Source organism: Trichomycterus rosablanca, chromosome 5, assembly GCF_030014385.1.
Source record: "Trichomycterus rosablanca isolate fTriRos1 chromosome 5, fTriRos1.hap1, whole genome shotgun sequence".
In the NCBI taxonomy this organism is placed as follows: Eukaryota; Metazoa; Chordata; class Actinopteri; order Siluriformes; family Trichomycteridae; genus Trichomycterus; species Trichomycterus rosablanca.
The window spans coordinates 21,745,282-21,768,996 of NC_085992.1; the positions used below are offsets into that span (position 1 = coordinate 21,745,282).

General features: G+C 37.1%; 1 protein-coding gene across 1 annotated transcript in view; it reads left to right on the forward strand.

Moving 5' to 3' along the window:
• Positions 1 to 16,976, forward strand: part of bcl2l11 (BCL2 like 11) — a 43,919-nt gene extending 26,943 nt beyond the window's left edge. Inside the window, exons 4-6 of the mRNA XM_062995445.1 lie at positions 3,133 to 3,467; positions 6,481 to 6,614; positions 16,475 to 16,976. Of these exons, the coding sequence (XP_062851515.1) occupies positions 3,133 to 3,467; positions 6,481 to 6,614; positions 16,475 to 16,582 (577 nt within the window). The 3' untranslated portion in view covers positions 16,583 to 16,976. The remainder of the gene's footprint in view (positions 1 to 3,132; positions 3,468 to 6,480; positions 6,615 to 16,474) is intronic.
• The last annotated feature ends 6,739 nt before the right edge of the window (positions 16,977 to 23,715 follow it).

Genomic DNA, 23,715 nt, shown 5'->3' on the forward strand with positions numbered 1-23,715 from the left:
GAACCAACAACACCAGTACAGCAGTCAAAAAACCACAGCAGCGACTCTAGCTCCTGAGGTTACTTAGAAATAACAAACTGCAGGTAAATCTGCTGCTGTCATACTACTACTTTTTCATGAAGAGTGGGCCGCCGTACTGTGTCTTTGTGTGATATGCCAGCTGCTCAGCACCAGACACAAGAGCCTTTTAGAGGATCATCAGTATTACACAGAAGATCAGCTGCTCACTGCCTTCTCTGGAGGACCTATTCAGCTCGCTGCCTCAGTAGTGAAAACAACATACTCAAAGACCCATTCCACCCTGGACATCATCTATTTGATCTGCTGCTCTCTGATAGATGCGTCAGGTCCATTATTTCACAAACAAACAGACTTGAGAACAGCTTCTGTGCCATAGCCATACAAGATTTAAACACTGCCAAACGCTGATTGACACTTACTGTTGGGTAAGTTGTAAATATATAACATATTAGTTCACCAACATGCAATATATACATTTTAGGTATACACTTTGTTTTTCAGCCACTATACATTCTATATATCTTAAAACTTTTATTTTTCATATTTTATATTTCATGTGTTTAATTGTGTAGTCCATTCTGTTTTAATTGTGTTATGTTTAAAAGCACAATTAGGATTGCTACCTAATTTCATTGTACTAGGTGCAGTGACAATAAAAAGGAATGTTGTCTTGCCTTAAAAGATCTGACACAATAAAGTGTGATAAATGGGCAAAAAATAAAAAGAATCTCAGGACAAAAAGCCATTTGCACTGATGTTTGAAATAAACAAAAAAACATTTAATGTACATAGACTTCTGGTGAAATGGGCCAAAGAAAATTATTTTGAACGGTACTGACAATAAAATAGTTGCTCAGAAACTAAGAAAATGTACTCTCGAAACCTGTGCCAAGCATTTGCAAGCATTTGCTTGTCTCTCAAACTAACACATATCTGGGTTTTCAAAATGTTCCAACATATTTTCAGTTTGAAACAATAATGCAGCGTTTGGTCTTTTGGTCTTCTTTGCCCTGTAGTGTATTTATTTAGCAGTACACATATGACAATTTGGAAGATTTTATTCAAGTCTATAGACGTGTAGCACACTTCACGACAGTATCCAAGCAGGAAATTAATGGAGAACAGACCTTATTCTTTGGGGGCAACGTTATAGACATGTTAATCATAGACATGCTTTTAAAAATCGAAACTTCAAGTCAATGCCCAAATTATGATACACTGTACGAGCTTTGAGTTCTGAGTAGCAGTGGAGTTGGAGGAGGGTTCTGAGAGGATGTGTGTTAAATTACAGACCCCACCCACTGTAAGGGGTGGACCGGGAGTAGTTGTACTGACTGAGAGAGCGCTGTGTAGTAGACACACGGCCGCGTGTGCGCGCTCAGGAGCCACTGTGAGGAAGTGCGCTCCTCTCTCTCCTTTCCGAGTGCTAGCAAACAAAAGAGACGAAAACAGACCCGGCGAGGTGTTTTTTTTTATTAACACTGACATTTGGATGTGTTTTTATACTACCGGGACCATACTAAGTATTTTTGGTTTTTTATTCAACCGCCTTCGGCCAGGAACGTGCTTTCAAAGAACATTTGAAAGCAACTTTTTATATTGTTTTTGTCATCTTTTCTAAACGGTGGATTTCTGGTGAATGATCTCTGCTCGCCGTTGCATTTTTTCTTTGTGATCTGCTAAGCCGTGTGCCCTGCCAGCATGTCCAGGTGAGTCCAGAGCACAGGATCTCATGATCACATCTTAATTTTTTTAGTTTTACTTAGGCGTACAGATTTTCTTTTCGGGTGCCTGATAGCGCTGTATTTAGGAAACAAAACAACTTTTTATCAGCGCTATCATATTATCTAAACAAGAAATGAGTAATCACTCGCTAAAGTGGCTATACATTATTGTACAGTGATTAGTTTGATCTGTTGTTTCTGTTTCCGTTTTCCGTAAAAGTAAAAATACTACGCGTAAGTAAGCCGCATAGACGATGCGGTGACTGGCACTGTTGCGCTATTTGCGAGACATCCAGCGAGTCGAAAACACTGTCTTAAAATATTTTATTGGTCTAAATGTCACATTTGAAACATACTGAATAATGTAGAGGACACCTGTTGTTTTATTTACGGTTGCCCACGCACCACCGCTTGATCAAAATGACAGTTAGTTGTAATGGCAGTATGCTTCTTAACGTAGAATTGTACCTTTTTAATATGCGAAAATGCAAACAAATTATTTTTTCATGGTTTGACCCAGTTACAACAAAACAACACAAACACTGAGAGAGTGAGCTATTTTTGGATGTTGAATATTTTGTAGCCAATATGTTTGAGCCAACTGCTGAACCACAGGGAGGCGCTCATTTTTCCAGTAAACTTTGTTTTGGATTAGTTTTTGTTTGGTTAAACTGCCACTCAATTTAGTCAATCCAGTGGTGTTCTGATGCGTAGGACACGCGTTTACTTTTTGCGTTTAGTGCAGTACATGCTTTGCGTTTTTCTTTGAAAACATTGCTGTTCCGCTGTACTTAGTAAACTGTTAGTAAAATCAGCATCAACACGATCGATTTTCCTTGTGTTCGCTAAACTGATGCCACAATCAGATCGGAGAAAGCTGTAAACTGCGCTGCCTGTGAGTTACTAAATGTAGTTACATTGTTTCGAAGGCTTTTGCATAGAAGCAATTCGTTAACCCCCTTTATGTGTAATATACACCGTATCCGCGCAAAGTATCGGCTGCGCTTGATACTTTACAGCGAGACGCGCTTGTATTTGCAAACGATCTCTACCTATTTTAAACGGAGACGCGTGTGCTTTTGGCATTCGTGCTGTAAGAAGAAAATAGGAAGTTACACTTGTTTAGAGAAAAGTTTTTTGTGACGCAGTTTGACCTGGCTTGTGCCTTGTTTTTTTTCCCTTCAAAGCTGCAGTTCAGCTAAGCAGTGAATTGCTCCGCCGGTAGAAATAATCGGGGAAACGTTTTTATAAAGGCCTTGGCTTTTCATGCGACAGTCACTTGAGCTCTCATGCGCGGACTCTCATTAACTACGCGGCAAACCAGTTTTAGTTCAAACGTAATTATAGACGGAGTTCGCGGTAATAACTGTTGTATTTCATCCCGCAGACCGCCAAACCGGTCCAATGCCCAAGCCATCTTAAGGCAGCAAGGAGAATACGGAGAGAGCGCTTCCCAGGCCGAGCCGCTTGACTGTCCGCAGCCGAGCGAAGCGGAGCCGTCTATTAGAGCGGTGCCTTATAGCCTTCTGGTTTACCAGTCAAGGTCGCCTCTGTTCCGAACCCTGTCCAGGTCGTCAAGTGGATATTTTTCGTTTGACAGTGAGCCGAGCTCCCCGCTTATCACCACCAGCACGGGCACCCAGACGCCGAGTCCGTCAAGTCAAGTAATAACTCACGCTTTGCAGCGCATTTCCGAAGCGCAAGGCGCCGCGCAGAATTATGGTAAGGCTCTTCCGATTCAGACTGTTTTAATTATTCCAAACTGCATATGCTCACATTCCCTCGCTTTATTCATTCATTACGTCTGATACAAAGATAATGACAACCTACACAAATAAACCCTTATTTTACACCCTAAAAGTGTTCTAAAAATAAACAAATTACTTGAAAGAACTAAGGGATTATTGTATAGGCTAGATAGAAGTGAAAACCCCAAACATGTATTAATTTTAAAGACTGTTTCATGGTAATACATGTGTATCAGAGATGAATTTTTGACAGATATGATGGTTTAAAATTGTATGAATAATTTTAAACTTGGTTTAAGAGAAACTCTAAGTACTACATACAGTATTATTGTAAAAGTCACATTTTACATGAGCTGTTCCAAACATTTAATCATTCATTCATTCATTCATTCATTCATTCATTCATTGTCTGCTTTACCACTGCTTCATCCTGGTCAGGGTTGCAGTGGGTCTGATTCATTGGGCGAAGGGCAGCAAACAACCTGGACAGGACATCACAGGCTGTTTAAAATACCTGATTTATAATTTTATGAGCATAAATCAATCCAACATTTTAATTTTTTTTTTTTTTTTTTTAAATTTTTTTTTGTCATGTTTGGTGGTTAATATGAAGAAAAACTTTAAAACACAGTCATGAAACACAGTACTTGTTGTTCTAGTAAACATTACTGAATGCACTTCTGATTATAATTGCCAGAACTGAACTCAGTTAGGGGTGTGATTGTGAGATGCTTTAGTTACCTTTTATTACAAATTCGCTCTAGCCTAGCCTGCACAATTATTACTTAAACCCTACTTCCAGCATAAACTATAAACTTTGTATTTAACTCTTGAAAAGACTTTCATTTAAATAGGGTAAAAATTTATTTGACTTTAAAATGTGGTTCATTATTGGGGCACAAAAAGCAAACGCTTCAGTTACAACTATAGTAGAAACAGTAACTAAAGTGACAGTTATTTTTCTGGGGAAATTCATCTTTAAATAGGGGTGGAAAGGGGTTTTCAAGTGACTGAAAATAGTCAATCATAATTATTCGAAGAGCCAAAGTAACTGAATGATTTAATGATTTTAAAAATGTTAGTAAATGATATGCTACGGGCTTTGTAGTCAGTTCTTAACATGCTTGAACACCTATGAGGGATTTTGCATGGACAGCAAGATATACATTTATTCAGTATAGTTCTAAGACAATTATACTATTATACTAAGACAATTTAAATTTGCCTATTGCTAATATGTACATTTTGAGAGGCAGAAGATGGGTGATTTTGATAAACCCTCTTCCTGAAGCGCCTCACTAGCATTCTGTCTGCAAGAGACCAATCATATTAAAGAAGGAAAGCAACACTCCCATATCACGGCTCTAATCTTTCTGGCTTGCAGGAAGATTGCCCTACTTGTTTGGGTGTCTTCTTTGGCTTCATTGTGTCAGTTAGCATTTTGATCACTTAAACTTTGTTGTGTTTTAGTTTGTGAGACAATACTAGCAACTCTTCAATCAGTCATGTTTAGGCACTTTTAAAATTTTGTGTTTGTAGTTGTGTAAGTATTAGTGCTTCCTAGTTGCAAAAGAAATAGATAGATAGATAGATAGATAGATAGATAGATAGATAGATAGATAGATAGATAGATAGATAGATAGATAGATAGATAGATGTTTTGGAGGATCACCTCCGTGTATGTTGATTCATCAATGTCACCAATTTGGCTGCTATCCGCAAACTTGATGATGATGTTGGATTTATGCAGCGGCACACAGTCGTGGGTGAACAGGGAGGGAAGCAATGGACCAAACACACAGCCCTGTGAAACACCAGTACTCAGAGTCAGGCTAGAGGACACCTGACAACCCAACCTTACAGACCCAATCAAACCCAGGCCCTTCCTGCTGTGAGGCAACAGCGCTACCCATTGTGCCATCATGCTGACCCTAGGTCAAAACAGTACCTCACACATCTATCCAACTACATCTGACATGTAAACATAAAATCAGCTTATTACTGCATGTCAGCATTGCTGTCAGTAATATTTGCCTGTGGCTAGTTCCTCAAAGTAGATAATGTAATTGAGTAATATCTATATTGAGTTTTGACTATTTTATAGTGAAAGCCTCAATGAATCTGGTGTGGGGAAATGAGTTGTACATGGTCGTCATATGATTGAGCATGAGAAATAACAGTAAAACTGGTTCTCACTTGACTCATAGCTGAAGAATCAGTGCATGTTTAGCCAGATTGTGGTTGTTTTATTAGTGCTTAGCCTCTGAATTCTCACCAATCTATGTAGACATCGGATCTGATTTATGGCATGTTTTAGGGTAGGGGTTCTGATTTGTTTAATATCTTTGTGTTCCAAAGTTGCTGCACATAATAACCAGTGGGTGCTAATTTTACAAGCTGCCTAGAAGTTGTCATAGCGTTTGTGATGTTCTATCAAGATATAGTGAAGTTTGATTTGTTGTGTTTAAATCTTTTAAGATGCCACATTCAATACAAGACAAGAAAAAGACAACAAGAAGACAGTATGACACATTATTGTTTATTTGAAATTGCACTTTACCACACAATGTTACAAATGACATATAGACTGAATTACATTTTTATGAAACCTGGTAAATCATTACAGTATATTTATTGTATTTATTACTAAATGTATTTACATTATTAATATCATATTAAGTCATGACATTATGTTATGAATGGTCTGTACCAGTACTGATTCTGGAACCATCTATGCAAATAAATGACAAATCTATGCAAGCAAGTTGTAAAAAAAAAACTAAAAGCATAATCTGAGGCATGTCAACATGTTTAAAAATATAGATATTAGTCCAGTGTTTTTAGGCTAGTCTTTTTTCTATTAAATATGCATATTATTAATCCAATACATGCAAATGATCACACATTTATTACTGAGTGAAGTGGATTAAATCAGCATTGTTTGGCCAACATGCACTTTACAGAACATTTCTGTTTGTGTTCCTTAGAGTTATGGCCCACTCTACATAACCACTATCCACCCCAAGGAGCAGCATCTGAGGGGGACATGCACGCGGAGTTGTACGTCGCACAGGAGTTGCGGCGCATTGGTGATGAATTTAACAGGCTTTATTTCCAGAGGGTAAGTAAGATGTTTGTATTGTGTTTGTGTGTGTATGTTGATAACCTTTAAGCGTTATTGGTACTATGATGAAGTATTTAACTAAAAGCAGCAATGACAGGTTGCCCACACTTTGTGGGCTAACCAGATAAAACTGGGAAAATGGGCTTTGTAGTCTGATGTTATTTTAATAATTATATTTAATTTACGGTATATAATATCGACAGCATGCACATTGACAGCAAAGTTCCAGCTATGTTTCTGAATGCTTGACTTTCTCTGTCCTCATTAATGCTAATGCATTAATTTAGAACAAGTGACTGTGGTGAAAGACAGCATTCTTTAGATATGCTTTGGTCTTCAAGTAGTTGTTGCAAAACTTTAAAGTGTTTTAGGTCACTATCCGGCCGCAATATGTATCCTCCTTTACAACAGTTTACAGCAGACAGTACAGCTGGTCTTTCAGAAATATATACTTCTTCTTTGCCAGGGTGTTGGTTCTGCCTAAGTTCAAAGTATTCCAATTTGTTTTGAAATGTACTGTATACACCGCCCAGGCATAACATTATGGTGAAGTGAATAACACTGATTATCTCTTCATCACAGCACCTGTTAGTGGGTGGGATATATTAGGCAGCAAGTGAACATTTTATCCTCAAAGTTGATGTGTTAGAAGCAGGAAAAATGGGCAAGCTTAAGGATTTAAGCAAGTTTGACAAGGGCCAAATTGTGATGGCTAGACAACTGGGTCAGAGCATCTTCAAAACTGCAGCTTTTGTGGTCTGCAGTGTTTAGTGTCTATTAAAAGTAATCCAAGGAGGGAACAGTGGTTAACCGGCGACAGGGTCATGGGCGGCCATGGCTCACTGATGCATGTGTGGAGCGAAGGCTGGCCTGTGTGGTCCGATCCAACAGACGAGCTACTGTAGCTCAAATTGCTGAAGAAGTTAATGCTGGTTCTGAATGAAAGGTGTCAGAATACACAGTGCATCACAGTTTGTTGCGTATGGGACTGCATAGCTGCAGACCAGCCATGATGCCCATGCTGACCCCTGTCCACTGCCAAAAGTGCCAGCAATGGGCACATGAGCATCGGAACTGGACCACAGAGCAATGGAAGAAGGTGGCCTGGTCTGATGAATCACTTTTTCTTTTACATCACGTGGATGGCCGGGTGCGTGTGCGTCGCTTACCTAGGAACCACATGGCACCAGGATGCACTATGGAAAGAATGCATGCCGGCAGAGGCAGTGTGATGCTTTGGGCAATGTTCTGCTGGGAAACCTTGGGTCCTGCCATCCATGTGGATGTTACTTTGACACATACCACCTGCCTAAGCATTGTTGCAGACCATGTACGCCCTTTCATGGAAACGATATTCCCTGATGGCTGTGGCTTCTTTCAGCAGGATAATGCGCCCTGCCACGAAGCAAAAATGGTTCATGAATGGTTTGAGGAGCACATCAACGAGTTTGAGGTGTTGACTTGGTCTCCAAATTCCCCAGATCTCAATCCAATCGAGCATATGTGGGATGTGTTGGACAAACAAGTCTGATCCATGGAGGCCCCACCTCGCAACTTACAAGAGTTAAAGGGTCTGCTGCTAACATCTTGGTGCCAGACACCACAGCACACCATCAGGGGTCTAGTGGAGTCCATGCCTAAATGGTAGGGCTGTTTTGGTAGCAAAAGGGGGACCAACACAACATAAGGTGGTCATAATGTTATGCGTAATCGATGTGTATTATACATATACAGTGTATCACAAAAGTGAGTACACCCCTCACATTTCTGCAAATATTTCATTATATCTTTTCATGGGACAACACTATAGACATGAAACTTGGATATAAGTTAGAGTAGTCAGTGTACAACTTGTATAGCAGTGTAGATTTACTGTCTTCTGAAAATAACTCAACACACAGCCATTAATGTCTAAATAGCTGGCAACATAAGTGAGTACACCCCACAGTGAACATGTCCAAATTGTGCCCAAATGTGTCGTTGTCCCTCCCTGGTGTCATGTGTCAAGGTCCCAGGTGTAAATGGGGAGCAGGGATGTTAAATTTGGTGTTTTGGGTACAATTCTCTCATACTGGCCACTGGATATTCAACATGGCACCTCATGGCAAAGAACTCTCTGAGGATGTGAGAAATAGAATTGTTGCTCTCCACAAAGATGGCCTGGGCTATAAGAAGATTGCTAACACCCTGAAACTGAGCTACAGCATGGTGGCCAAGGTTATACAGCGGTTTTCCAGGACAGGTTCCACTCGGAACAGGCTTCGCCAGGGTCGACCAAAGAAGTTGAGTCCACGTGTTCGGCGTCATATCCAGAGGTTGGCTTTAAAAAATAGACACATGAGTGCTGCCAGCATTGCTGCAGAGGTTGAAGACGTGGGAGGTCAGCCTGTCAGTGCTCAGACCATACGCCGCACACTGCATCAACTCGGTCTGCATGGTCGTCATCCCAGAAGGAAGCTGACGCACAAGAAAGCCCGCAAACAGTTTGCTGAAGACAAGCAGTCCAAGAACATGGATTACTGGAATGCCCTGTGGTCTGACGAGACCAAGATAAACTTGTTTGGCTCAGATGGTGTCCAGCATGTGTGGCGGCGCCCTGGTGAGAAGTACCAAGACAACTGTATCTTGCCTACAGTCAAGCATGGTGGTGGTAGCATCATGGTCTTGGGCTGCATGAGTGTTGCTGGCACTGGGGAGCTGCAGTTCATTGAGGGAAACATGAATTCCAACATGTACTGTGACATTCTGAAACAGAGCATGATCCCCTCCCTTCGAAAACTGGGCCTCATGGCAGTTTTCCAACAGGATAACGACCCCAAACACAACCTCCAAGATGACAACTGCCTTGCTGAGGAAGCTGAAGGTAAAGGTGATGGACTAAACCCAATTGAGCACCTGTGGCGCATCCTCAAGTGGAAGGTGGAGGAGTTCAAGGTGTCTAACATCCACCAGCTCCGTGATGTCATCATGGAGGAGTGGAAGAGGATTCCAGTAGCAACCTGTGCAGCTCTGGTGAATTCCATGCCTAGGAGGGTTAAGGCAGTGCTAATAATGGTGGTCACACAAAATATTGACACTTTGGGCACAATTTGGACATGTTCACTGTGGGGTGTACTCACTTATGTTGCCAGCTATTTAGACATTAATGGCTGTGTGTTGAGTTATTTTCAGAAGACAGTAAATCTACACTGCTATACAAGTTGTACACTGACTACTCTAAGTTATATCCAAGTTTTATTTCTATAGTGTTGTCCCATGAAAAGATATAATAAAATATTTGCAGAAATGTGAGGGGTGTACTCACTTTTGTGATACACTGTACATATTATATGTGGAATCTGTGCAAAGAGGAGAAGTCTAAAGAGAGTCTTTTAAGATTTTAATTAAAGGGGTATCACCACTACACTGCTTTGAACAGAATAGAAATCAACCAGTGTGTGTGTATGTGCCTGGGTTAGTTCACTGTGTTTAAAAAAATCACCCCAACATTGATTTCAAACTTGTGTATGCTGCAGCTACGGTCCATCCACTGAATTATAGTGCTTTGGGTAATGGAGGGAGAGACAGAGAGTTCCTTATATCTTACTGAATAAATGTGACTTCTTGCTCAGATTTTAAAGTGAAATCGAGCAGCCTCCAAATCACCTTAGCAACTCTGCTCTAGCTTAAATTCTATTCTCTCACATTTAATATTATATGGCAGTGCCCTTCAGCATTACCAGCTCAGTCAATGAGTATCAAGGACTCAGCATTGCATGCAATGCTCATACTAATATAGTTACAAATACAGTTGAGACCAGTACTCATTGATGATCATGGTGTTTGGTAGGAAACGCAGTTTCTTTATAATTTCGGTGTGCTGTTAGGTGCTTCCTCATTGCCACTGGGACATCAGAAGCTGTTTGCCTTGTTACAGTATGTTTGGTGCAAAAACAACACTGCACATCACTGAAAGAACAACATACCCACAGTAAAGCATGGTGGTGGCAGCAGTACACTTTAAGTCTGTTTTCTTTGGCTGAAACTGGGGCTTTAGTAAATGTGGAGAAATTATAAACAATTCCAAAGATCAGTCAGTTTTGGCAAAAAAAATCTTAAAATATTTGAAAGGTCACAGCTGTGGCTTTAAATTTGCTTACACACATACCTTATGTATCCTTTCACTTAATTTTTCTACAAATTGTGTTTCTTTCCCAAGTGTCTGTCTTTAATAAAGCATACTTTGCAGTGTAGACACTTTTTAGCCTTTTTATACTTTTTAGCCTTTTGGTTTGTAATTTTTCATATTATGTATCATCTCCAGAACTTGGCTTGATAACATACATAAGACATGTATTATGACAATTACGATGCATTATAATGGACACAAATTTCATTCATTCTTTTTCATTTGTTGTAACATATATTGTGTCCTGCTTAGGTTGATTTATTAAATTAATGCTAGTAGGATTTTGTAAGCTCTTATATGCAGATGTCATAATGCTAACATACCAACTGTCCTTTATTTTTCTCCTACATATTACTTACATAATATTTCAAGATTTTAGTTTGTACATATTAAATATAACTAGATAAGCTGGTAGCACCAGCATGCCAACTTTCTGCAGTGGTGTAATGTAACAAAGTAATAATTCTTTGTTACAGTATTTAAGTTTTTTTTTTTTTTAGTATATGTACTGTACTTGATGTTTTAAATTTCAATCAACTTTCACCTTTACTCCACTACATTTCCCAAAGAAAATGCATACTTTTCCTCTGATACATTTGTCCTATGCAAATTCATTACTCGTTACTACTAAATAAAACAGTAAGAAATTTGGTGGCTAATTGATGTAAGACGTGTGACAGACTGCAAGCAAGCAGGTGTGGTGAATTTGTGCTTGTAAGTTAAATTAGTGGTTAAGCAAATATGCAAGTGCAAACAGGTTCTCTAAAAGCGACGTGATAACAAGATGGTAGTGACAGACAGGAACCAGTGGCCAAATTTACAGTAAATGTTTTCATATGTCTGAGTGAAAGATTATTTGTATCGGAGAAAGTGCCTCTTTACCCAAAGATAGGAATGATAAATAATTTATGTCTAATAATTAGTATTAAGATTCAGATATCTAGCTAACATATTTGATTACACTTAAATCACAGATATAACATTCCACTAAATTTTGTATTTTTGTATAGAAAATGCAAATAAAAAAAGACACAGTGTTCCTTACATTTACATTGGCTTTTATTCCATTGCAGATATAAACTTAAGATATTTCATGTTTTGTCTGGCCAGCTACATTTCAGCAGTTAATATGCATGTACATGCGTATCAGGCCAACAACACAATCATAAAAAGTTGGTACATCTTAATATTTTGTTAAACTCTGACCGCTTGTTTATTAACAGCATTTACTTGTACTTCTACTTTCAATACATTTGTCATTGTTGTTTGGTATTAGTTATGTTTTCCTTTAAATGCATGTAAAAGTGGCTGTGATGTTGGTAAGAGGATGATGTCATATACCAGAAAGCAGAACAGGTGCAGTATCATGTGTTCCACCTCCTGTGTTCTGCAAAACATGGTTTTTTTTTCTTTAATTTTACTTTCAACCGGTTCAGTTTAATATACAAGCTTGACATACAACAAATCAGTTTCTGCATGTTGTTTTATTTTTATTGTATATTTGGTCAGGCTACAGTGTCCACAATGCATGCATATGTATTAATGTTTACTATAATTGTAATGACTGGTATAAAACACTTACACAATTGTGTCACTTTGGAGGTGGGGGTTGGGGGGGTCTGTGGTTTTAGGTCAAAATTTTTTAATGCTAATTTACATCTATAAAACACAAACTTAAACAACATAACATATGAGCTCAGTTTGTGTGGTCGTGAATAAGCTCATTTACATAATAATAATCATTTAAAAAACCTTTTTTTTAATTCAGACCTTACTAACTAACCAACAGCGTTAAGCAAACAAAGACTTTTTTGTTTGTTATCGGTTAGCTGGCTAATCTTTAGTTTAAAAGAAAATTAACGTATTATAAAGAAAACCACTTAAAGCATTTTACAAATTATACATATACATACATGACCACACACACATTATACAAACCCCATTTCCAAAAAGTTTAGTTCATTTTATTGGAATCTTTATTTAATTGACTAAATTAGAAAGAAAATAATCCACTTTATTTATTTATTACATTTGTAAATATACACACATTTATAATTTGATGTCTGCAACGCTCTCCTAAAAGGTTGGGACAGAGGCATGTTTATCACCTTTCCTATTAATGAGACTTTTTAATGGTTTGGGAACTGAGGACATTAATTGTTGCAGTTTTGCAAGTGGAATTTTTTCTTCATTCTTGCTTGATATGAAACGTGATACAAGACAGCTTGATATAGGCAAGTCATACATGCCGTAGGCACTGATGCACCCCCATACCAAGCAAGCTGAAATGTGGATCACAGCCGTTTCCACTTTCTTTTGGTCCATCTGAGATGAACTCAGGCCCATAGAACTTGGTGGCATTTCTGCATTGCATTGATGTTTGGTTGTTTCTTTGTGTAATAGAGTTTCAGATTACATTTCTTGATGCAGCAGTGGGCTGTGTTTAGTAACAGTGATTGTATTTGTCACAGTAGCATTATGGTTTTTTACGCAACATTGTTTGATAGTTCTAAGGTCATGCTATTTTAACATAGCTTTCTGGCCTTGCCCTACCCACACTTAGATATTTGTAGATTCCCTGACTGTTTTTACAATATTATGTATGGTAGATGGTAAAAAACTCAACTATTTGCACGTTTGTGTTGTAAATTGTTGTTATTGAACTGCCTGACAATTCCTTTATAAAGTTTGGTGCAAAGTGGTACATAATTGGTGCTGCTTGTTGCATGATTTTGTTACTAGGTACTAATTCACCTACTTACTGTTGAATGATTTAAACCACTGTAACTTTAACTTTTCACTCCTATTTTGCCTCTGTCCCCACTTTTTTAAGTGTGTTGCTGGCATCAAATTTAAAAAGTGTTTACTTTTACAAATTACAATTAAGTTGATCAGTTAAAACATTGGAATCTTTTCTTTCTGCTTTTGTATTAAATTGATTACAAATCCTCAGAGAACATCAAAATATATTGTTTCTCTGTTTGTAAGAACTTAAGGTTACCCCTGGTTAGAACTTTCTTTATTAAGCATGCAACTTGTTCTGTTGCTCACAGCACCAGCACATCACAGCACAGTTCACTTGCAACCCATAGACCAAAAATTCTACCACAGGCACTTTTATTTTGCTCTGTATTTTTTACTTTACTTTATTCAATACTAAAATAATACATTAATTACATGTCATATACCACTTAGTCAAAAGGTTCCAGCAATAAGATTAAAATCTGAGTGCTGTAAAAACTCATGATATACATCTTATGATAATCTATTTGATACATTAATATGAAAACAGATTGTATTGTAAGTACCACTGCTTATAAACCCTTGTAACAAAACAATAAAAATAATGGTAATTAATATTAAAAAAAATAGTAATTTTTTTGTATGGTCATTGTACGTATTTTGTCACATTGACAAACTTTTGTCAAACATTTTCATTAAACCTCATCACAGCTTTGCTTTTCACTGATGGTGCCCTTTTATTGTTTTATCATTGCTTGTTTGCAAATTTTAGATGAACCTCTTTTTAGAGGGATTTTAGGTGGATTGTAAAAAAGGAAATGATCGAGGTGTAGTTTCTTGCTTATTATTTACTGTATAACTTGTTTGCTGCCACTTGTTTGCATTTTTTGTCCTGGAACTATTTTCAATGTCTGCTGACTTCTCTTATTATGTTTAAGAGCGTGCTGTAAATTCTTGCTGTCCAAGTATGACTTTTATTTCTACAAACAAACTTAAAAGTGTTTTCCTAGTTTAAACAGTAGTTTAGTGCTGTTTGTTGTTTGAACTGTGAGAGCAAGTATATCCATATGATCAGTACACAAAAGCTGGGACTGAAAAGGGAACTCTTGCAATCTAGCTCTATCTCCCCTCAGTAGTATATATGTTTATTTGGTCTGACAAAACAGATGTTAACCCTGTTAGTTGCATTTTATCTTTAATTGTATTCTGCCTAGAGATGAGCACTACATGACGTGCATGCCTCAGAATGCACCTAATCATGACTTCAAAATACTAAAATGCTAAGAGAAAACAAAAGCTAGTGGTGGTAACTGAAAGTGTTTTTTTGTTTTTTTTGCTGTTATGTAAACACTGTAATACTTTGTACTGATTTTAATAGTAATAGTAACCTTTTTAGAATGTTTGTACATTTAGTACATTTGTATTTGACAATGTTACGAATGTGGTTTCTGCTTGCTTACCCATTAAGTTAAACTATTTAAATTCATTTTCATGAATTGCTTTATTCTAGAAAAACAGAAACGCAGGGCAGTGCTTCCCTCCTCAGACACAGCTAATCATGACTGTGTAGATGCCCAGCTGACCTATTATGTAGATGCCCAGATGACCTAGTTGGCTAGCCCCCTAGCGATGTTGGGCTAAAGTAATAGGTCACTGTACCACCCGAGTGCCTTAATAATTATTATAAATTATGTATATGTTATTTTAAAAATGACAATATAATTGTCTACATTAACTAATAGAAACCACATAATATAACAATTTTTTTTATATTTTGAAGTCCCATGTCGAATTTCTCAGTGACTGCTTTCTTATGCTTACTGTCATGACATATTATATGACTACTGCCTCCCCATAATGCACACACTAAATTCATATCCAAGCTTGTTGCTTAAAAACTCCTCTAGTATATTGAAACTGGCACTGACCCCACCCAATTACTTTTTTCCTTAGGCTGTAGAAACCCCCCACCCCCCCCCCCACACACACACACACACACACAGCAAATCTATATAAACATTTCTACGTATTTGTCTTGAAATCCATTAACATTGACAGGTGAAAAGGCAAGTAAAATCAAGTAATCTGTTAGTAATGAAAAGTTTTTTTCTGCATATCCATTAATTTACAGTGTTTTTATTCCTCTCTCACTCTCAGTCCCTCACTCTCTCGACCAGCAGGGTTAAATGTCCCTCCATTTTACTCCACTTCCTCCTCACCTGTTTCCTCTGGCTGAGGACACAATTGTTTCTTGGTCATGTTGTGGTTTTTGGCCCTGTATGTACTGAATCAAATCCCCCTCATGTTTTCACCCGCTGTATTATTACAGATTATTACTCTCAGTAAAATATCTCCTTTATCCAAGTGGCATCATTAAGGCTAAGTCAGAACACATGCTTTTGGTCAATTAATTTTTTAAGTTGTGCCTCCCCTAATCCAGATTATTTGTTTTTGTCCCTAATTTACCAGCAACTATAGCGGACCTAATTAGCATAAGGCTAAAACAATCTTTTTTCTTTTCCCTTTTATATTCTGGAGTTTTTTTTTTCTTATGACCCTAAGGAGAAATACCAAGATTAGCAAGAGTTCTTATCTTGGTTACTCTGTGTACTTGGTAGGCCAAAAGTAGACCAAAAATAAAGGGGCAATGAGGCCATCCGATTCAGCCTGACTGCTCTTCAGTCTCTCAGAGCCTTACTTATGTTTATGTCTGATTAACAGGGAGACACATTTTTATTAGCAAGATTGCTGTTGGCTGTTATCAATAACATGTACTAACTATTTTATGTGTAAGAAGACATAAAGCTGGCATCTAGTGCTCACTTTATTTACTTTTGTTACTGAACGATATTACAGAACCCTGAAACTTCTTTCTGAGCTTTAATGAGCGTTTGTTGTCTGTATTAAATAGTCTTTGACATGTTGTTCCTTTCTGTTCTCTTTACAGGCGGGCAGAATTGGTGGTGCCCACCAGCCTGCCCACAACGAGCCTGCTGTCATGCTGTGGTTGCGTCTCCTGATTAGACGCTTATTACAGCTCATCCTGAGACAATGATGATTGGCACCCAGCACACCCAGCAGACATGTAGCACGTGACTGAACATATGTAAATACATAGCAGCAGAAGACTGCAGTCACTCTCCAGTCTTTCTTTGTCTGTTTGTTTTCTGTCTATAGACACTACTGTACAAAGATTTTCTTCTGCTCTTTTGCTTGGACATTCCCTTTTTAGAAGAGAATTTTGGATATGTATGCACTGGAACCGGTTGGGGGATTATAGGACATAACCTGGAGTCATTTGCATCTCTATTTCCTGCATAAATCTGGAAAGCTGAGCCATTAAAACACTGGGTTAATCAGGAAAGGCCAACAGGCCACAGTCTAAGAATTTTTCCCTTAATAGAGGTGTGGAGAACATGACTTTATTACCTCAGTGCCCTTATATTTCTCTTTCAGTGTTCATTAAATGTTCTTTTTGTTTTAATTATTTTGGATTGTTGTATTTATTTGCCACTAGTGTATTTAAATGTTGTGTTTTTATGTTTAAAGAGGATGTAAGTCAGTCAGTGGTTGAAATTTCTGCCTAACTCAAAATTGCACTTCCAGTTGATTAGTCTGTGTACATGAGTATTGTTTATTATTGTTGTCTTGGGGAAAACAAGTCATTTCAATAATCAAGATTTTACAGCTGGTTATTAAGAGTTTGTAATCGTTACAGAAAGGCACTAGGTCAAACATTTTGCAAATCATGTTAATTTCAGCATCTGGCTTATTAAAAGAAAATATTTGACAATTTTAGCAGGAATGTGACTTTTACACTGATATATGGCAGAAAATATTAGCTTTGATACCTAATTACACACAATCCACAATTACTAGGAATTTCCTATTGATTAAATCAATTAAAAGTACAAAATGTATTAAATTTACAAGGACATATTACATATATTTTTACTTTAGCATGATTTTAATTTTTGAAGAATGTGGATTATTTTATTTGGCTCAATAAACAAATACCCAAAATTTTATTGAAGTTGAAACACCTGTTTAGTTGTAATTGTTTTGGCTATTTTATGTTAAGTGGTTTTAACTACAAACCAAAAAAAGTGATTAAGGTTATTTAGCCACGAAGCCTTAAGCCTTGTCAAGACTTGGTATATATTTCTTATATACAAAAAAACCTTAGTGACTCAGGGCATTTACACCTGTGGAGCCTTATAGAAAGTGCTTTTTTTATTTCCATCTTTTTAAAACACCCACAATACTCTTGTTTAGTATACAGTTATTTGTTTTACAGAAGAAATTTTGTAAGTTCTTTGATTTTGCTGACATAACAGATCATTTTAGCTTGCCTTAACTGTTTACCAGTGAAACCAAAGAACTAATTGTTATGTACTTTATGTAAATGGTAACAGTTCCGTTGTATCTGTTGTTCAGCATCTACGCATTATACACAATATGGACAAAAGAATTGGGACACTTATACATTACACATACAGGAACTTTTATGACATCCCATTTGTCATTTCCACTTTTTTTTCCCAGAATGTGTCTGTGGGAAATTTTGTCTATTCATCCAGAATAGCATTTGTGAGGTTAAACACTGATGCTGGACAAGAGGGCCTGGCTCACAGTCTTTGTTCTAGTTCATTCCAAAATTGTTTGATGGGGTTGAGGTCAAAGCTCTGTGCAGACCAGTCAAGTTCTTCCACACCAAACTCACCCAACCATGCCTTTATGGCCCTTGCTTTTTGCACGGTTGCTTGGTCATGCTGGAACAGAAAAGTCCCTTTCCCAAACTGTTCCCACAAAGTATGAATCATACGATTTCCAAATGTTTTGAAATGAAAATTTTCCCTCACTAGAACTAAGGGGCCCAGGCCAACCCTTGAAAAACAACCTCATAGCATTATCCTTCCTTCACTAACCTTTAAAGCTGGCAGAATGCAGCTAGGGAGGTAACATTCCCTTGGCATTTACCAAACGCAGAGTCGTCCATCAGACTACCACATAGAGAAGCATTATTCTGCACTTTACAAAAGCCATTTCCACTGCTCCAGAGTCCGGCAGTGTGCTTTACACTATTCCATTCAAGGCTTGGCATTGTGCTTGGTGAATCAGCTGTTTGGCCATGTAAACCCATACCTTGAAGCTCTTGCACACATTTTTTGTGCTGATGTTAATGCCAGAGGATGTTTAGAGGTTAAGTCAGCACTCCGTGACCCAGCACTGTAACTTTGTGTGGTCTGCCACTTGATTGTGGAATATCTAGAAGGAAAGAAATTTCACAAACTGATTAGAATGACCCATTTTTTCACAAATGTTTGTAGGCACAGTGCATGACTAGGTGCTTGATTTTATACACCTGTGGCAATGTACCTAAATTCAATTATCAAAAGGTGTGTCCCATAACTTTTGTCCATGTGTATTTACAATTAGAAGGATTATACTGGCATAAAACCCACAGTAAATGAAATGTTATTAGATACTTGTTCTTCCTAATTAACGACCTTTTTTAGAACCTCAGGCCAACCTACTACTTCACTGGACATAAAATTTGTCAAGACTTGTATGTCAGCTGATCTGACTTCACCTCAGAGACCCAGTACATTTGTAGCAGAAAGTATTTTCCTGTTTATATGTTTTGTTTTGTTTGCACTGAACTTTTTGCTGTGTTGATTTTGTGCAATACTGCTGTAAATAAAAGCCTCTTTTTTATCTTTCTAGAAATGATTAAACCTGTTAATATCAAGCATCTCTTTATCATTATGATTTCATTATGAATTCAAACTGTATTTGTACTCTATCAGTTATCACATTTTATTACATATTATGAATGAATTTAGTTTAATTTAGTTTTAGGCAGTATAATTAATATTTTAATAATTTTGCATTATTTACACACAATAAGGACAATAAGCTTTCTGACTTTATTTTGTGTTGCAGTTGTCTTCGCAGAACCTAACAGTGTAAATTGGCTTAGGAAAAATATGTATTTTGTATAAAAATATGTATAAAAATATGCACAGTGTCAGTGATGAAAAGACAACAGTGTTGTTTTAGTATTAGATCTACTAGAGTCAAAAAACACTGACACTACACAGTGCTGTTAACAACCCCCACTCTTTATACCTTTTTTTATTATACTTTTATTTAAGTGGTATATGCATCACTGGTCGCAATGCAATGCAATAATACAACCAATACAACCAATAATACAACCAATGGTACCAATCCATCGCAAAGTCTTGTCCATCCCCCCTCAGACATAGCCATTCATGTTTATATGTAGATGCTTGATTGACTGATAGCATCGCTGGGGATTAGAACACTGGATGACAGTGTCATGACAGTGATAAAAAATAATGTCTCATGTCAAGTAAATATGTAGTCCTCGACTGAAAATGTCTTAACAGTAGATTAAGTACTTTCATGTTGTTTTGAATGTTTTTTACACACAGGATTCTGTTACTGATTTGTATGTTTTATCATTAATACAACATGTATTTCAAATTAAAACTTAAGCATTGTTTGTGGGAAAAGCAGGACAGTAAGTGCAATATTTTTTTTTTAATTTAAGCATTTGTGTAAAAAGAGAACTCTCTTCCTTGAAATCACCAGCATATCAAAGTTAATCTGCAGAACGTGGAAAGCAAGGTACTGTACCTTCCATAAATCATAAAGCATAAACATGCTGACATCCTGTTTTTATTGTGATACCTACACATGATACCTACTGTACATGCACACACATATAGCATTGGATTAGTTATTCAAACATACTGTATATTTTCTGTTAGTGTATGTACATTTCAAATAAACCCATTCATGACCACAAGCTAAATACTTTACTGGTTACTTTAAATTCCAGTTTAGTAGGCAGAGAAAAACAATAATGGACATGTTTTTGTCAAATCCTTATTTTGGACAGATACAATACAGCTGCAATCTAAAAATTGGGAACGCGCCGCTCAGGTAGCGCAGCGGTAAAAACACATGCTGTTCACCAGAGCTGAGATCTCGAATACATTGTATCGAATCTCGGCTTTGCCTGCCGGCTGAGGCTGAGCGGCCACATGAACAACGATTGGCCTGGAAAGGAGTGCGGTACAGGGTGTGGCTCTCTGTACACAGCGCTGTACTGCACTGCACTCATCAAGTGTAGGTGATAAGATGTTTGATTGCTGTGCACGTGTCGGAGGGGGCGTGGAGCAGCCACTGCCTTCCCAATCAGGAGCAGGGACCAGCATTGGTAATAGGATGATTGACGGGCAGAAATTGGATGCACTAAAGTGGGGGAAAAAGGGAAAAAAAGGGAGTATTTAGACTTCACTATTGATAAAATTTGGTCAGATCTTCAGGTCATAATAGAAACAAATGCATTGTATATAAAACAATAACACAACTGTTCTTTTATTTTATTAAAAAGTGATCAATTTCTCTTTATTTTGTATGATCTTAATGTAATTTATTTAACAGCAGCACAATGCCACTTTTTTGCAATGCCACAAGTTTTGCATATTTTCCTCATATCCATGTTCACTCTAGGTACTCTGGTTTCTTCAGAAACACACAGAAGATAAGTTGGCTGAGCTAAATTGCACTAAATGAATGAATGAGTAAATATGTGAGTAAATGTTTGTTGCCCTGTAACAAACTGTGTCCATGTCAAGTGTGTTTTTCTTTCTTGAGCTCAGTGTTTTCAGTAAATTAGTTAATTCATGCAAATATTGTGTTATTCATTGAAGTAGACTTGATTTCTTTCAAATCTTGGTCTTCTAATGTTGTTTTTTCTTCATAAAATTTTGCACACATTATGACGTGTGTTACTTTAAATGATGCACTTTTACAGTAATAAAATACCAGCTTTTGTAAGGAAGTGTCAACCAAAAATTTTCCTATAACCACGATTAGACTGATATCCTTTAATTTTTGTGATTGACTCAGTAAAAGAATTATGCTGATGTGAAATGTAGGATGTTTTAGGTGATTAAAAATTAGATTTAGGTGTTTGTCAATAATTGGTTTTGCATGTATGGTCTCTTAAATGGTAATACATTAATTTAATAACATTTATTATAACCAAAGACTGGTGCTCACTACATACAGAACATACTGTACATGCACCATGCAATGTAAATGTGGAGTTATATAATTGCAATTTAGTAAATACATATAAGCAACATAAAGATATGTGAGTTTAATTTCTTTATGAGTAGACCGTTTTTAAGTTTACTTCAAGGAAATGTACAAAGTTAGAACATTTTGCTTCTTATAGATATTGACAAAGTTATACTAAATATGGAAAACATAAGAAATGTTGAATTAATTAACCTATGCGTAAGACGTTCACAAATATTTATCCATATACTCGACTTTTAATACAAAACTCAATAGTTAAGATTTGTGAAGCTTAGAACCTTTAAATCTCTTAAAATCCTCACTGTAATGAAATTATTCTTTTAGACATTTTGCTGACATCCCTACGGTCACATAAACATTAGATTACCTCCCTAGTTTCCACTACACACTTTCATTGCTGTGATAGCTGTGAACATCAAAAACCTTAAGCAGGCTTTGTATGTTTTGACGACATCATTCAGGAATTTTTTTTTTTATATATATATTTTTGGAAAGTCAAACATGGCCTTTCAGCACTGTCAGTTAGCTCCTGAACTGTAGACAAGAGTCACTATGTTCAGGATGCTGTGGTTAAAGACCCCAGACAAAAGTCTTCCTCTATTGAGTTCATTCATACAAAACCTTCCATAATATTACTTACCGGTACTTTTTGGTGTTTAATAACCCAATAAACATATGTACGTTTCCTGTCTTTTTCAGTGAGTAAACTGCCTTCTGCCTTTCAACTACTTTCTGAGACTTTCTGTGTGTTTTTTGCTATGAACTTTGAATACTGGGCATATACTTTATATAATTTATTATTGCAGATATACACTGATCAGCCATAACATTAAAACTACCTCCTTGTTTCTAGACTCATTGTCCATTTTATCAGCTCCACTTACCATATAGAAGAACTTTGTAGTTCTACAATTACTGACTGTAGTCCATCTTTTCCTCTACATACTTTTTTAGCCTGCTTTCACCCTGTTCTTCAATGGTCAGGACCCCCACAGGACCACGACAGAGCAGGTATTATTTAGGTGGTGGATCATTCTCAGCACTGCAGTGACAATGACATGGTGGTGGTGTGTTAGTGTGTGTTGTGCTGGTATGAGTGGATTAGACACAGCAGCTCTGCTGGAGTTTTTTAAATAGTGTCCACTCACTGTCCAACTCCGCTGTAGACACTCCTACCTAGTTGGTCCACCTTGTAAATGTAAAGTTCGCATAAGTGTCTGGCCTACCATAATTTCACCAAGTCAACTCAGGAGGTCATAAAATAAACCAGATGAACATCTAAAAAGCTTAGATTACCTCCAAGAAATTTGGGATACAATTCTGTGGACTGATGAGTGGGTCCCATTACATCTGGCGTAAAACTAACACCTAATTCATACCAACAGTCAAAAATGCAGGTGGTAGTGTTTTGATCTGTGACTGTCTTGGTTCCACAGGACCACTTATCATAAGTGTTGGAACCATGAATTCTGCTCTCTATTAGAAAATCCTGAAGGAGAGCACAGCTGAGTTATGCAGAAGGACAATGATCCACAGTACACAAACAAGTCCATCGTTAAATGGCTCAAAAGAAACTAAATTAAAAGTCAAAGTCCTGACTTGAATACCATTGAGGTGCTTGTGGCAGGACCATAAATGAGCAGTGTATTGAAACAATTGAAACATTTCTGCAGTGATGAGTGAGCTAAATATCCTTCACAGCAATAGATAAGTTATCACAAATGTTTGATTGCAGTTGTTACTGCCAAGGGTGGAACAACCAGTTAATTTTTTTACATGAGGATATACATTTCAAATAAATCTTTATCTTTAATAATTGTAATGATCATTTAAAAACTGCATTTAAATTAGTTAACCAGACTTCAGAAGGTTGAATAATGTATTCAGCTGGGTGTTTCATCAGAGCAATGACCAAATCTTACAAATGTGGTTAAACTCTACCAGGTCTACCAAATTTAGTAATTGTAGTAGATCTAACCAGGTGAATATGGTCCAAAAAACCTAGGGGACAATTATTGTTTACAAAGTTTATTTTTGTAAAATGAC